The sequence below is a fragment of the Falco punctatus genome, assembly GCF_963210335.1.
Source record: "Falco punctatus genome assembly, chromosome: 1".
NCBI classification, from domain to species: domain Eukaryota; kingdom Metazoa; phylum Chordata; class Aves; order Falconiformes; family Falconidae; genus Falco; species Falco punctatus.
In genome coordinates, this window is record NC_137580.1 from 77902143 (window position 1) to 77917313 (window position 15171).

A 15171-nucleotide genomic window follows, 5' to 3' on the forward strand; every position below is an offset into this window, starting at 1 on the left:
TTTTTTTCCTTTTTTTTTTTTTTTTTACAGAGCAATTACCGTGTGTATAAGCCTTGCTTGAAGTCTGAAAGTGCTAGGTTTAATAAGATTTGGTTTTTTTTTTCTTTCACCACGGTTCTTCACAGAATGAAAAGTTAAAAAAAAAAAAGAAATCTGTGCTACCTGGGTTGGGTGGAGTATGTAGAGGATTGAAATTGAGTTAACATGATATGTGAAGATCTGTGTTTCAGGGTGGCTGGCAAGGTGTCCGTTCACACTATCAGGGCTTCTCACCATGGCAGATTCATTCCTGTGTAGAATCAGGTTAGGCAGTCTGCGTGGATGATGGGGGGGTGTTGGTTTTGTTTCCTAAAGGAACAGTTTAAGCTTTTTAGAACATCCTGTGGCAGCTATTATTAAAAAATAAATAAATAGATAATTATCCTTTTGAATTCATAGAATAGCTGCTAATGAGCAGCAACGGGAAAGAGCATATTTCTGGAATCATCTGGGGCATCTGGTGATAAATAGCACTTTTGCTTGCCAGGTACAGGACTGCATGCAACAAGGTTGTGGGTGTGCCTGATATAAATTACTAGTGTCAGAAGGTATGAGAACTGTTTATTGGCATACTTCAGAGTGCTTGAACAACTGCATAAATAGTTATTTTTTTAATTTGTTGAAGAGATACTGCTTCATGCAATCACTTTCATTTGCTGTCAAGTGGTAGGTTTCCATTTTACCTGTACAGATAAATTCAGTGTGTGCAGAGAAGGGTCAGAACTGGGATCTAAATGCGCAGTAGGCTGGTTATTGATGTGGAATACTTTTAAGTTAGTGGTTCTGAAGAGTCTTTTTTCTTTTCTTGTTTTCTTCAGTGAGACTTAAGGGAAAAAAAAATTGTGCAACATTGCCAAACAATAATTAGCGGTGTACTAATAACTGAATCAGCTTAATGATGTTTAGTTTCTGACAGCGGGGTAGGCTGCCAGAACTTGCTGTGAAGAGCAGAACAAGGAGTACCTGCTGCTTAATTGTCTTAAAACAGGCAGCTCCATAGGCAACACTTGCATAGATGGGTGAGTGATCTTGGGAACAGAAGCCAGAACCAAGATTGTTGTTGTCCAGCGTGAATTCTCTAGTAACAGCACTTGATACTCCTTTCCTAGCCCCTTCTCCCTCGGCTTATTTGCTCTCTTTGTTTCACTAGGCCATTTTCTTTTTTTTTGACACTTCATTATTTTTGGGGTATTTAACAGTGCCCTCTAAAAAATAAAGAACACTTATTCAGTCTGTACCAGACAGAAAGGTAAAAAAGGATAAGTTTTGTTCTTCTGCTTGGACTATAGAGACTGTGGAGTATTGTTCTCAACTATATTCTTCTTTCATCCCAATAGCAGGTTGGTGTTTGTTACTCTGTGATGTGTGGACAGTTGTACAGATAATAGTTTTCATATATAGCACCTTTCATCCAAGAATTTTTAGCAAGCTATGTAAATGCCGTTGACTAAGCTTTCTAACATTTAGCAACATTGGAAAGTAATCTCTCTGCTATACAAATGGTTTCCTGAGATAGTGGAAGGAAGCATAACCGCAAAAGAATTTGAATTAGAGTCCTTTTCTGCTTTTCCTTTAAGAAATGCTAGAGAGGAGCTCCACCAATATTTAAGGGGACCGGGCTAGCTAAAATTTAGGAACGGGAAGGAGAGAGAGAGAGAGAGAGCGAGAGAAAGAAAGAAAGGAGACTTGATGATTCAGAATAAGGGTGAGGAGTCCTAAGAGCTCCTTCTCTGCTCCACAGGATTTTCTAGTACTCGTACATCTGAGAGGGAAGCAGCACCCAGCCTAGGCTATTAGATTCACCTGTGTTTATCAGCTTCATCTTTTGAGATGGAATCGGGGAGCACTGTCACTCTGGGGGTTTTGTCAGGTTGTCTCAGCCTGCTAGTCACTACTTGTGGAGCCCTGAGCTGGGTTTGGTAGGCAGGGCTGGCAATACTATCATCATATGAGAACTACAAGTTGTAGGTAAAAGACGTATACATTTATTTAATAGCCAGTACTAAAAGCCGAGTTTTGAGGGCTTTTACTTAGGCTACGCCTGCATCACTTGAATCAGAAGTTTTCTGAGCTATTTGCCTGATAAACTTTGGGAGGGAGTTCAGTTACAGTTTTTCAAACGTGTGGGGAACAACAGTAAGATGAAAAGAAATTCTTTTTCTTCCTGTGATTAGAAAGCATATTACAATTTTGTTGAGGAATTGTCTTCCTGATGCTTCACAGCAGAGACTTAAAACTTACAGTGTTAGGTCTTGAGTGTCAGAGATGTACTTTTTAGCTCTTCTAGTGAATTTAAAGTCTTAATGTCAGTATTTCTTAACTTTTGACTGATTTTGCAGCTTTGATTGTATCCAAAAATGTTTTGAAATAATACATATTTTGTGTATTTGTGTATGTAAAGGATAATAAAACTTGGGCCTCATAAAAGGAGAGTGCTCCATAACTTCTGATCAACTGGAGAGTGCCAGCTCCCCCCGCCCCATTTGTGGTAGATCTTTCCTTCTGATAATCAGCAGAAAGACAACTGTCTCAAGGTGCCGTGCTGATTTGAAATTCCGGATTTCTTATGAAATCTCATCCTCTGTGCCAGAAAGAAAAGATAAAGGGATGCTACCTATATGTTGAAATGAGCTGAAGCAACCAAGTGTGTGGGCTCTGCCGTACAGACCAGGAGTTGAGACCTGCAAGTCTGGGGAGGGTGGCAGCTTTTTTTAAAAAGCCTCCATAATCAGGAGTGAAAGGCTGAGATTTTCATAGCTATTCCCTAACATTTTTTTTCTAATGCTTTTTTAATTCCCATTGTTTTTGTTGAAGATTAGTGAGGTACATGAGTGTACTTGCACAGAAGTTTTCCGAAGTATTATTAAAAACCACGGATGAGATTCTTAAGCCTGAAGAAGAATTTAAAGTTACTGTATATAGACATGCCATACGTTAGAGAGTGATTTGCTGTTTATTTTCTGTTTGGAATGGAAGGCTTTTACTGTAAACTTCTGTTGAGCATGGTATTTAGTTTGCCAGTTTGAACACTTAATCAGTTTTCATTTGGATTATGCTCTTCTGATGAGCTTAAAGGCATACAAGTTTTTTAAAAAAAGAATAAAGTCAAGGATACAAGCTATTAAAAAAAGTCACAAAACCTAATCCAATCTTCTAATTTTTTTACTGTTAACACCTGAGTTAAACTTTCAATTGGTAAAAGTATGCTTTCTGTTTATTTCACGGTACCTTGAACGTTGATAAGAGCCAATTTTTAACAGCAGCTGGCAAGCTTGCTTGGCTTTATGCACGTATGGTCCCCTGAAAAAAATAAAAACTTTAAATGTGTCTGTAAAATGTTCAGCCTTAATAGTGAATTCTTCGCACCTATTTTCCTGTTCCATAAAGTGAGCTTTTCTGTACTTGGCAGCGAAGAATCCTAGGCACGTAGATTCCGATTTTTACATCGGTGGTAGCCTGTGGGAGTTCAGCGAAGCTCTGCGTTTTCCAGTCTATAGCAATTCACCCTCACTTCGTAAAAGCTAGCAATCACAGAGCAGGTTTGTACTGCTCTGTGCAAATGTCTTCATTATGTACGGTCTGGTCAGCAATAGGATTAACATTTCAATAATTTGGATGTAGTGTATTTATTTTTTCAACTTTAATTCAGATGTTTTATTCTGAATAAAGTGCAGTGTGGAAGAGGCTCAAGAGGAGCCTTGCTGTGGGAAATTGGCATTTATAGTTTAATAGGGGTTCGGTAGCTAAGAAATGTTTTACTAATAGCTGAAATCATGTGCTGACCCTTATTTCACATCTAAATGACCGGAGTTTGACACTAAGATGACAGCTGGTTAGTACAACTTGAGATTTTAAAGTGCTTGAGTATATGTAAATATTATGATTGATCTCCTAAGCATGTTGGAAGATACTTCCAGAAATGTTCTCATTCTAACAGTTTAGTGCAGTCCTCAGTTTTTGAGACTAATACTGCAGAAGATAGTTTATCTGCTGTATTCGGAGGACGTAGATAGAATAATTAAGGACATATGATCGACCCCTGTAAAAAAGATTGGATGCATTTTGTACTTCTGCTCAACTATATTGTAGGAACTGTTGAATATAAACCCTGTGATTTTAGATTTGTCTAGTTCGATAATTTAAAAAGAAATGCTTGAAAAGTAGACTTCTTTCGATGTCTGTTTTTTGTATATAAATATATATATCATTCCTTAAAGTACGTAGTAAATAAATTAATGTTTTGGTTGAGCTCATTCATTCACCAGAAATATAAAGGACAAACCATTTAGGGTTAAAATCTGTTAAGTTGGTAAGCAAGAGACATTGTATTTTGGATCTCTGTGAAGTTCCAAAGAAAGAAGTGTCACCTGTTAAATTGAAAGCATTTAAAGCTTTTTAGATTTCCACTAGTCAGAGCATTTTCATGCTTTTTTCACTCCAAAACATTTTATGAAAAGTTTGGTTCAGTGTAGTATCTTTCCTTCAGATACGGCATAATGGTTTTTTCTGTTAAAAAATACACCGATTTCTATGGAAATATTTATTATTTTTTGGCAGAAGTAGGTTTAAAGAGCGAGAAGAATAAGCCAAAATTGGGTGTGGCCATTAAAGTAGGATTTGAGTAGGCTAAGAGGAACTATTGAGGAGGCAAAACATAAGGCTCTTCGCCATCAGAAGATCCAGTGGGGAGTTACGAGAGCTGGAAGGAATGAAGCTTGTTTTGCTGGGAATTTGCATCTCATAGATAGGTTGATTGCAGGCTCCGACTGGAGCTGCTCCTGCCGCAGGGCATTTTGCAGGGTGTCATACCTATGGCATAGATGGCAGTGCATTAGAATATGGTGGTTCTGCATATTGAAATAGGTGCTTGTTTGGGCTGATCTTGGGCATCTTTTTGCCAGGGCTGGTTTTCAGTGGATTCCACTCCCTGAAATGCTTGTATGAGCATTGGAGCTGGTGCAGGGGAGGAGAGAAGAATGAGACAAAGGATGAACCGAGAGCAACATTGGTTTTTCTAGCACTCTTGTTTGCCTGCTACCACTGTGCATGAAATTTGTCAGAAACTTGCTGTCTTTTCCAGCATAGCATATATGATTTTTAAAAGTATTAGTACTTGCATGTCCATCCTCGGATGAGTTTTGTAGGGCGAGAGAATAAAGAAGATTTAAGGGGCAGCTGGATAAGGAAAACATATGTGGGGATTCAGAAACAATGGAGCTGCTGTATCAAGGAGTATATCGAGTGGTCTTCATCTTGTATTATCCACATGCACAGCTGTCGCTACACTGCTGCCAGATCACAGGGTTGTGGTGATCATGGGGTGTTAGTGTGCTTTGATGTTCTTGAGGTTCCTCTCCATCCTTCAGATTTGGATGAAACATGCCATTGGACCCAAAATCTGGGGTCTTGCAGGTATGCTGGAAGAGTCATGGACACAGAGGAAAAAAAAATGACAAATATAAACATACATACATATACGTGCAGAGGGTGATGGTTTGTTTTTCCTAAGGTAATTAGGCTGAGAATGGATAAGATAAAGTAGGCTAGAGGGAGGAGTCATAAAATGAAAAGACATGATGACACTGTTATGAAGAATTGCACAGATTAACCAAAGAGCAGCACTTGCTAACGAATAATTGATTCTTTATTTTGTAGATTGAGACCTTTAAGCACAGAATCCAAAGAAAGGGTCCTATACCAGTGCTTAATCACCTAGAAAGAAGTAAATTTAATGGACTTAGTGTCTGACATTTCTCTTATCGTGCCATATACTTGGGAGTTAATGAAGGTGGTGGAACTGGAGTGGTGTAATACCCGGTACTGACTCACTGCTTTTAAGTGCCCAGCCACCCTGGGAATCGGTAGTTACCAGGCTAGATCCTAAACTACAGTGAGGGAAAACGTTCTCAGAAATGGTGGGGTCAAACACTGGAAGCAAAATAAATATCGCGATACTTAGTTTGATTACACCAGACAACTGCTGTACCTACAGATGTACAAAATACAAACGGATCGAAAGGAAGGTCTCCAACTTAAATGCCGTCAGCCTATTTTGCAATACATCAGTTTTGTGCCATTCTGAGGCACAGAAGCTGGCAGGTAGCAGTGGTGACTTGTTTGTGAACTTGAAGTGAAGCAACTTGTTCAGGAGGGTGACTGGTATGACAGGAGGGCAGATGGGATGACATCGTGTTTAGGGATACTTTTGTCTGCCTTGAGGAAGTAATAAATGGAGCTCTGCTAACTAAAAAGTGGTCTTGTAAAGTTTCTGGGAAGGGAGATCAACAGCTTCAGTTTAGCTGATAATCTTCCCAACTTTATATATAACCTTATCAACAGTACTGCAGCCTGATTGATACTTTCTACAAGTATGACCAATTGTTGGTGTCACTGTAGGTAAACATAGGTATTCCAGGAGGGAGGGAGGCAGAGCATCTACAGAGATACTTAAGCAAGCCATGCAAAGTAAACGTAAAGTACAGCACAAGGAGATCTTGTTAAAGGAAGTGTCATGGGACAACAGTTGCTCTAAGGAGACGACAGTTAATTTGGCAGAAGTAGGTCTGGCCACAGCGACAAGGCTGCTGTTACCTGGTTGTGCTTCACCTTCCGTTCCTTCTTTCAGTTTAACTGGAGAGATGTAATGGAGATCTGAGCGCTGGGTTGAGGTGTGGTGGTGTGCTCCAGGGGTGTTTACACAAATAACAAATCACTGATTCTAAGCCATAATCAATTTAAGATTTGCTTCACCTTCTCTGCCTGAAGCCTAAAGGAGAACTGCATATAGATAAAATTAAATTGTACTTGCAAGTGCTCCCATCTTGCTTATGTTCGCATAAACAATGGATTGGGTGATCCTAATAACGTTGCAACTGGAATATTGGTGTAGCTTTGCGCTTGCTTTCATGTGCAGAGGTAGCTGTAGCATCTGGGGCAGATGTGCTGTTACAGTAGCTTGTGCTGGAGAACTTTGGAAGACTAGCAGTAGCAAGCAGCAGGAGGAGGTTGTGGTAGCCTCAAGGTGTGAGCAGTGGTTGCTCTTGGATGGATTGTTTTCTTGTCAGTGTTCAGAGAACTGCTTTGTTGTAGGAGCCAAGTTCCATTGTGTGAGAGCAGGCAAGTGAAGAGCTTTCTTCCAGAGCTTTCAGGAAGTTGAAATTATGTTGGAGTAAAATCTGGTACCCTTAATGAGCAGTGCGGCTGCCTAGCAGGAAGCGAGCCTTGTGACAATCCGCAGATAATTTAAATTAACTAGCTTTATGAACTTACATTTTCAACCTGACCTTACCATACCCAGCCTCCTCCCCCAGCAACTTAAATAAACAAACTAGGCACATAATTTGGTAAAATAACTTCAGTTGGTTTTAATGTTGAATGGCAGATTTCTGCTTGAAGGAGTGCCCAGGTAATACGTATAGGGCTGACTCTTCACTGGATCACTTTAGATTGTGTAACACTAATGTAAGGGATTCTTTCACATTCTGTCCGCTACCACATTTTTTTGCAGCAGAACTTATTAGATAAGGAGGTGGTAGTTCATGGCACTTTTTTGGTTGAAGTAATTATTTTTTCCCTATACTAAAAAACATCTTATGTTTTGGAGGAAAGAGGGGAAGTTAGTGCTAACACACTTGATCCCTTCCCATTGTTCTCAACTGTAGCAGCTTGTAAAGGTTGCTAAAAGTAAAAGTCAGAATTTTGGGGTTGGTTTCGTTTTTCAGCCTCTGGCCCCGTGAATGAGTTAAAACGTGCAAGTACTGCACTAGCACACTGGCCAAGGTGGCAGAGCATGACAGACTAGCCTCAGGCAAAAGACCTCTTCCATACCTTTAGGGTTATTCACTGTAGTTACAATCTCTGAATCATTCAGATGTGCACTGAATTTTAGTTTTGTTGATTCCAGATGTGTCTCCAATTGGAGCAGTGTGATCAAGATACGTATCTCGATCGTACTACTGTGTAACCTCGAGTTAACAGCCTTCCTCTTCAAAAACTCCATTAAACCACCTTGCTAACCACTGTTGCAGGGAGCTCACCTCCCGTGCACATGAATGTGTCAAGAGTGTAATCTGTGCTCTGGTGTACCCTCTGTGCTGCCGCTGGTATGTGGCCACAGTAGCAAGGCACTGAATCCAAGCTAAAACAAAGTAGAGGTTATTGGTGTGAACTTGGGTACTACAGCAGCACAGTTACATGGCTTTTAGTCTGTGTGGAGCACAGAGAGAATTCACACCTGGAGGAAGCATGAAGCCCATTTTAGCCAGGATTAATTTGGGTAAATACACCATACGGGCAGCTTTCCACAGCATTTGTTTTTAAGGGACTGCTTAACACACTTCGTTAATTCCTAGACTCATTTAATGTATGCGCTTTACGATTTCTTTCCCCTGAGGAGCTCTGTGGAGCTGTGATGTATTGTGCATGCATGCTGTCCACGCCAGAAAGAAGGGTGAGAAGCTGTGCTCAGGATGAGGAGAGCAGAACTGTTTCTTTCAGAAGTACTGAGCTGGTAGATGGGTTTCATGGTAGCAAAGCCTGGCAACCTAATATATGTCATTAGGTCATGTGTATATTGCATCTGTCGGTTTTATATATATAGAAGATACACGTATTAGGTCATATGGCAACCTAATACACAGGAGTCTAATTGCAGTGCTGATTTCTGCAAATCTGGTATCATGCTAGTGACTTAAGGCCCTAAATTACTTATGTATCAAAGAGAGAGAATGAGATCTGCAGTACCCAGCACCTTAAAAAAGCAAAGTTAGACAGTGAAAATGCTGAAGAGGAAGATGCAAGTTAATCTGAAACAGTTTATCCAATAAGCAAAGTCATATTAAACAAGTATTAAACCATGGTTCAGGTCAGAATTGTTTCTCTGCTCTTTTTAAAAGTAAGTAAAAGAACAGCAGTAAAAAACCCCAAAGCTAAGTTCTTTTTCTATCAAGTGTGTTGCCTGACTGGCATTGGAATACAAAACGTTTGGAAGAAGAACCTACGAATTTAGTTTATACTTCACACATTTTGAAACTAATTCATTTTTTGTCAGAAGTCACAGTGCCTTTTACATGTTTTGCCTTTTTAACTGCTGCATAAAATACTCAGTTTTATTAATTTATGAGAACATACGTAATTTCCTAGGGATTTCCCAGTATTTATTAAATGTGCATTATAGGAGCATTTCAAGATGGCTTTAACAGTAACTTTTGTGAATTTGATTTCCATTTGCAGCACCTGGCCTCACTGGCGTTGTTGGAGGGCGCCCCAGAGTGTAAGTTAACTCCTGATCGTTACCTTGTTGTAATGTGTGATGGTAGCGTTCCTGCCACTCGCCATCACAAGCTTCCCCACCTTGAAAGAGCAGCCACAGAAGCAACTGAAGTTTCCTGTTGCACGCTGTGCTTAATAACTAATGACAAGGTAATAGTGAGTGCTACAAGATATGTAGGCAGATAGTAACATTCTTTATTTTAATTATTTAATATGAGTCATGTAAGTCTATGATCAACTCATAACGATGTCTTTGCTTAATGAGCTGTAGGAAGAACTTTAAATGTGACTTTATGGCAGGGCAGAAGCTCAAGCATGTGCAAGGACCTGCAGGTTGCTGGACCAGGTTTCTCTTGTACTGCTTAGTTTGGAATATGGGCACAGCAAATTTATGTTTGTGCCAACCCACTTACCCTAGAAATGTGAGGTCGAATGTCCCAGAACGTCCCACAAAATGTTAACATGAACCCATTATGTGAGCGATCTGAACAGAATACTGTTGAGAATATTAAAAAAAAACTGGTTTGATTCAGTATTTTTCTAGATATGGCTAATATCTACCATACTCGAGAGAGTGTCTAAAACTTTCCTGTCACTAAGCAAATACTTCAGTATTTGTCTGTCTTGCACGTGGAGGTGGGGGAAGAACCTGTAGATATCTTGCTAGTAGCTCTCTGCAGCTAGCCTACGTGTCAACGTGGGGCTAATGCATTCTTTGTCAATTTTTTTTTTATTTTAGCTACTCCCCCTGGTAAAATTTTCTTTTTTTTTTTTTTTAAACAAAATCTTACTTTCTTCATAATGAAATCAAAGGAATTTCTACACTTCTCAGGCTTTCTAAGATGTTTGGAAAACTATTGCTAATCGTGGCTAAATAGCTTTTAATTTCCGAAGTGTTTGTGTGGTGTATGGATATTCTAAAGATGTATGATCTGACATTTTCATTAATTTCTGGTTAAATGCATTTATCCTTGTTGGTTTTGTATGTCTAGGTCTCCAGTTTTGAAGCCATTTTTCTTCTATTATCCCAAAAGCAATGTTCAGGTAAGACTTACTGCTTAAAACCTGCTCTGTTCTCTTTGAAGTCGCTTGTAAAATTCTGCTGACTCTGGCATTTTTCAGTGACTTTGAGTCCTAAAACTGCGAAGTATTCTGGTAACTTTGATTAAAAAATATTTTCTCGGACACTGGTGTTACTCTCGCAGCATGTTTTACAGCGGTTGAACTTGCCAACCTCGCATTTTAATTGCTGCGGATTTTGAAATATCTTGCATCAAAACTGAACTTCTCTTTTTCAGGTTCCTGGAATTGTAGGTTTGAATTACTTCTACTGCATCTGCAGAGTGGTTATGAAAATTATGTATTTTGAGAGTTAACAGTCCCTCTTTAAAGAGAAGGCAGTTGGGTGTTCAGAGTTGAACATCAATCTTGTGAACTTGGACAAGTCTTCTGACTTTTGGGGGCATCTATATTTTGTATATACTACTGTAAATAAGTATTAACATCAGTTAAATTTCCCCAGATTCACACAGGTTTTGGTCTTTTCCTTCCAAATACTCTGTCTATAAAAATAGGAATAGTAATTTCTGCTCTTGCCTATATGGCAAAAACTGTAGGATTATGAAAGCCTGTGCAACTGTTGTGATGCGTGTCCCGGAGGAGCCCGTGAGTGAGATCTCTCTCTGTGGCCCTACTCGGTTGGTAACGATAGTTTCTTTCAGTCTGAGAAGTTACGGGTCAGGTGACGGGGTGGCCCTAGGTGGGAAATTACAGCGTAAGATGAAACATTGAGCTAGAGCCCTACTTTCCTGTTATGCGTGTACGTCTGTCTAGATCGAAGTCTTCAGGACAAACTTGAAGAAACTGGTTGTCCTGAAAACTAGAATGTTTGGATTTATAAATGTTGGTCTCTGTTTTCTGAATGGAGACTGCAGACAAAACTGCACACACGCCCTTCTTTTTGCAAGGCCTTTAACTGACTTGAAGCTATTGCAGGCATCTCGTGCCAAGGCATCCTAATGATGATGCTTTCTCACTTAGTTAGAGCTTTCTCACTCATTCACCATCGAGGAAGCAGCCAAAGGCCAGAATGTTGGTCCGTGTTGGACCACAGGTACTGTGACAGGGTTCTGCATAGGGTAGTGGAGGGAAGCAGGAGGAGCACAGGCGGCAAGTGAAAAGATGGGGGGCAAGCGAGGGGGATGGACACGAACAAAACCCAATTGATCTAAACCCCAATGTTGTAAAACTGTTATCAGCCAGCAATGTAAGTGTTCTAAGCATTTCAGAAAAGGACTATTTACTTTTTTCACGTGCGTGCAGTGTTTGGCACAGGCAAGCCCACATGTTATACTTCTCTTTGAGTGATACTCTGCATTAATGGGAAATAATTTAAGATTGATTTTACAGAGGAGATGCTATTTAGTTATTAAAACTAAGTTTATAAACTGTGTGTAGAGGAAAAGCATTAGAAAAAAACCCTACCTTTCCTGTCATTTAAAGAAATTCAGCTACTTATTTTTACAGTCAATTACATTTTGCTTTATGCAAATGGCTTTTCTTTGCCAAGTTCAATATGAAATTATTATCTTTATGGGAGTTTAGCCTGCCACTGTTTTGTAAACATACTAATTAGCGCTGTGTTCCAGACTTCGTAAAATGCTGTTGAGATTAAATAATAACCTAATTCAGCAGGGAAAACAAGCTGTGTCTCGTGTGCTCTTTTCAATACAGAAAATCAAACCCGTTGCTCTGTGTAACTAATCTGAGTGCGCTGATACACTATTAGCAACATGCCACGTGACCTATCGCTGCTGGACTGCAGTAATACTAAAGGTTATGTAAAAGTGTGGTGGAAGTGATTCAAGTCCTTGATTCAGCATTTTGTCCATGTATTAACGACGGTGGTCTAGGTAGAGATTACAGAGTAAGTAAGGGATAAATTAACTGCTTTTCTGGATTGGAAGTGCAGTTACAAAGAGTCTAGCTGCCCTAGTTCAGCATTTGACCTAAAACCAAAAAAACTCCGTAAGGAGATTTTCAGATATGTTAACATTGCCACAGTGGGTTCTTTTGTTTTGTGTTTGATAACACCTTTCTGGATGTCAGCTTGGGTCCAGTATTGCGTGTGGTGTTTCCACTGCTCTTATGCAATTGTCCTAGTTTATCATCTATCACCGGTGGTGTTAGTGCGGACAGTAGTTACTTTCCATGTGTGCTTTTCCATGTTTAAAAACATGCTTTAAAAACCTAAAACTCTTCCCTAGGGAGAAAAATTCCAGCCAATGCTACTGAAGGCAAAAACAGGTTTTTCTGAAATACATATTTATTTTTTTTTAATCTTCCCCTTGCATAAGCATTGGAGACCTGTGTCGCTGTTGGCTATGATCTAAGAACGATCTTAAGAAAGAGGGCTGAGTAGATTTACCTTGCGTTTGTTGACAGCTGGGCACTGATAACTGCTGCAGCTGAGTTGGTGTATATTGTTTTGTTGTGGCAGCGTGACCTGATTGTACGTCTGAGTCTTCAGTACTGGGAGTCCTCCAACGTAGATGAAATGGACGGAGTTAATTTTTCAGCGTGATTGTGCTGTATGATTTAATTGGAGAAACCTTTGCTTAATCTTAAGTGAACAGGCCAACCAGCTGATGAATTGGCACACTTCACTATATCTATTTTTTCCGATTTCTTTGAGGGCAGGGGTAGGGAGAGCATATCATACAAGGTGAACAGCATGGCATTCTGCAATTTCATATTTTCATCTCAACATAGATGCAAAATATCCAGTATCATTTTATTTTGTTCTAAGTTGCTTTCACAAAATTTATCTGAAGATGACGACAGGATCCAAAGGGAGGTTTTTCATTAATATGGACAGGGACATTAAGAAGAAAAGAGGTTGGTTATATCATGGAAGAGATGGAAAGAGAGAGATTGGTCTTGCTTTGAAACAGACCCAACTAGATAGATCACTTATTTGATTTTTATGCTCTTTTCCCTACACAAAGATTTCTTTTAGATTTATAATAGATAATTATTGTGACTTTCTAAAAGGGAGTGACAGAACCTTATCCATAACGCTATTACTGAAAATGTGCCAGGTCAGTACTTAATTAGAAATATATTTTATTTATTGACTTTGCACTGGATTTCTAATTTTACAGTTTGAAATTTGGTATCTTTTTCTTCCAGATCAACCTGTTTTTAAATGGTCAGCATGTGGAAACATTTGAGGAGGATCTCACATTTACGTCAGATGAGGTTGTTTCCTCTGATCCACCTAAGATGAGCAGTGAATTGAAAGGTCTGTTCATCTTTTTATTTGTGAATGCATCATTTGCTATCTATCAGCCTGGAAAATCATGTTAGATTTTGTCTGTGAAATATACTTTTGCCTCTTTTTATTTTTAAGTCTGTTGCAAAACACGTAAGCTACTTTTATTGGAAGGAAGGAGGTTAGCATCACATAGTATAAAACATGTTTTGAAACTAACAAGTATGTAAGTAAATTGTCCAGAAAGCTTAAGCCTTAGACACAAATGAAGACAGTTGAATGCTGCCTTGAAATTAAAATGTGGTTTTGACATTTACTGCAGTATATGTATATACAAAATATATATGATATGTATAATATATCACATATTTTATATATATATATATAATATATATTAAATATAATGTTAAGCCTGGAAATATTTGGGTTCTTACATCGAAATAGCTGTTGAGAATGGAGAACAGACTTACAGAATGCTTAGCTTTTAGGTAATTAAATTTTGGCCCTATTCTATATGATAGCCTCTACAAAATGAACAAGAATGGGATCAACCCGGAACTGGTGACTTTTAAAGAAAACATACTGGGCTAATGAGATCCAACACGATAATTCCTGTGTTGCTGGTAGACTTGTCTAACCAAATTCTCTGCAGAAGGAAAAAAGAAAATTTGAGAAGGGCAAACCCATGAGCTGGGTAAAATGGGTCAGGATGCCTGCAACAGAAAGGAAGTGTTCAATCACAGCTGCCCTTACAAGTTCGGTCCTAGATTATGGATTATTCAAAGTGCTAGGCACTCAAAAATGTTTACATTTTTTTCTAATGGCAGAACTATATACAGTGTTTCTTAACATATAGCACACTTCATAATTCCCTTTCGGTCCAAACAGAATCTTTATTACCTTATTCCTGCTTACCAGAGAACTGAGAGAACTGATTTAAAGCTGTGAATAGGTAATTTCAAATCTAAATTGGGTAACTGTACCTAAAGATTACTTGTTAGAAATATTTCTAAAAGTAATACTAATGCTGAAAGCGTAATTCAGGTACTTAAGTCTGTGTATGCTCAAAAAATTAATGCTCTGAAGGCACCAATATGTTAAGGTTTATTCTGGATTCCAGATACAGGCAAGTAGTATTTCTAAAAACTGGTAATAGAATAGTGTAACAACTAATTGTAAGTTTGTAGGGAATGTTTTGTATCATGTAGAGAAACACTGAAATACACATAGACTGTGTTTAATGCCATTTGAAAGTCACCAACAGTGGATGCCTGATTGATGCCTGAGTTAATTTTCCCCACCTATTCAGACATCTCTTCAATGACATGATTTATGTGTCATGCAGAAACAACTTAAACTCTTAAATACGTTTGCAGCTCTTGTATCTGTTGCAAATCTATCATCACACCAGAACCTCTGTGATACCTGGGAGTTACCAGGAGGGCAGCAGGAGATTTGGACCATCAAACCGGGGGAGTTAACGAATAGGGAATCATTGTTCCATTTAATAAAAGGGTTAGCAAAGGTCCTGGTATATTATTTTTTTCCCCAAGGTGACTACAGTGCTAACTATTGGAGAAACAAAAAGC

At 38.9% G+C, this 15171-nt stretch overlaps 1 protein-coding gene across 5 annotated transcripts in view; it reads left to right on the forward strand.

The window, feature by feature from the left end:
* LOC308067350 (uncharacterized protein) overlaps positions 1 to 15171 on the forward strand; it is a 64928-nt gene that overhangs the window by 36544 nt on the left and 13213 nt on the right. For all 5 annotated transcript variants that reach the window (XM_080396081.1, XM_080396082.1, XM_080396084.1 and 2 more), the window contains exons 14-16: positions 9271 to 9310; positions 10302 to 10353; positions 13501 to 13612. In XM_080396081.1, coding sequence (XP_080252207.1) covers positions 9271 to 9310; positions 10302 to 10353; positions 13501 to 13612 — 204 coding nt within the window. The remainder of the gene's footprint in view (positions 1 to 9270; positions 9311 to 10301; positions 10354 to 13500; positions 13613 to 15171) is intronic.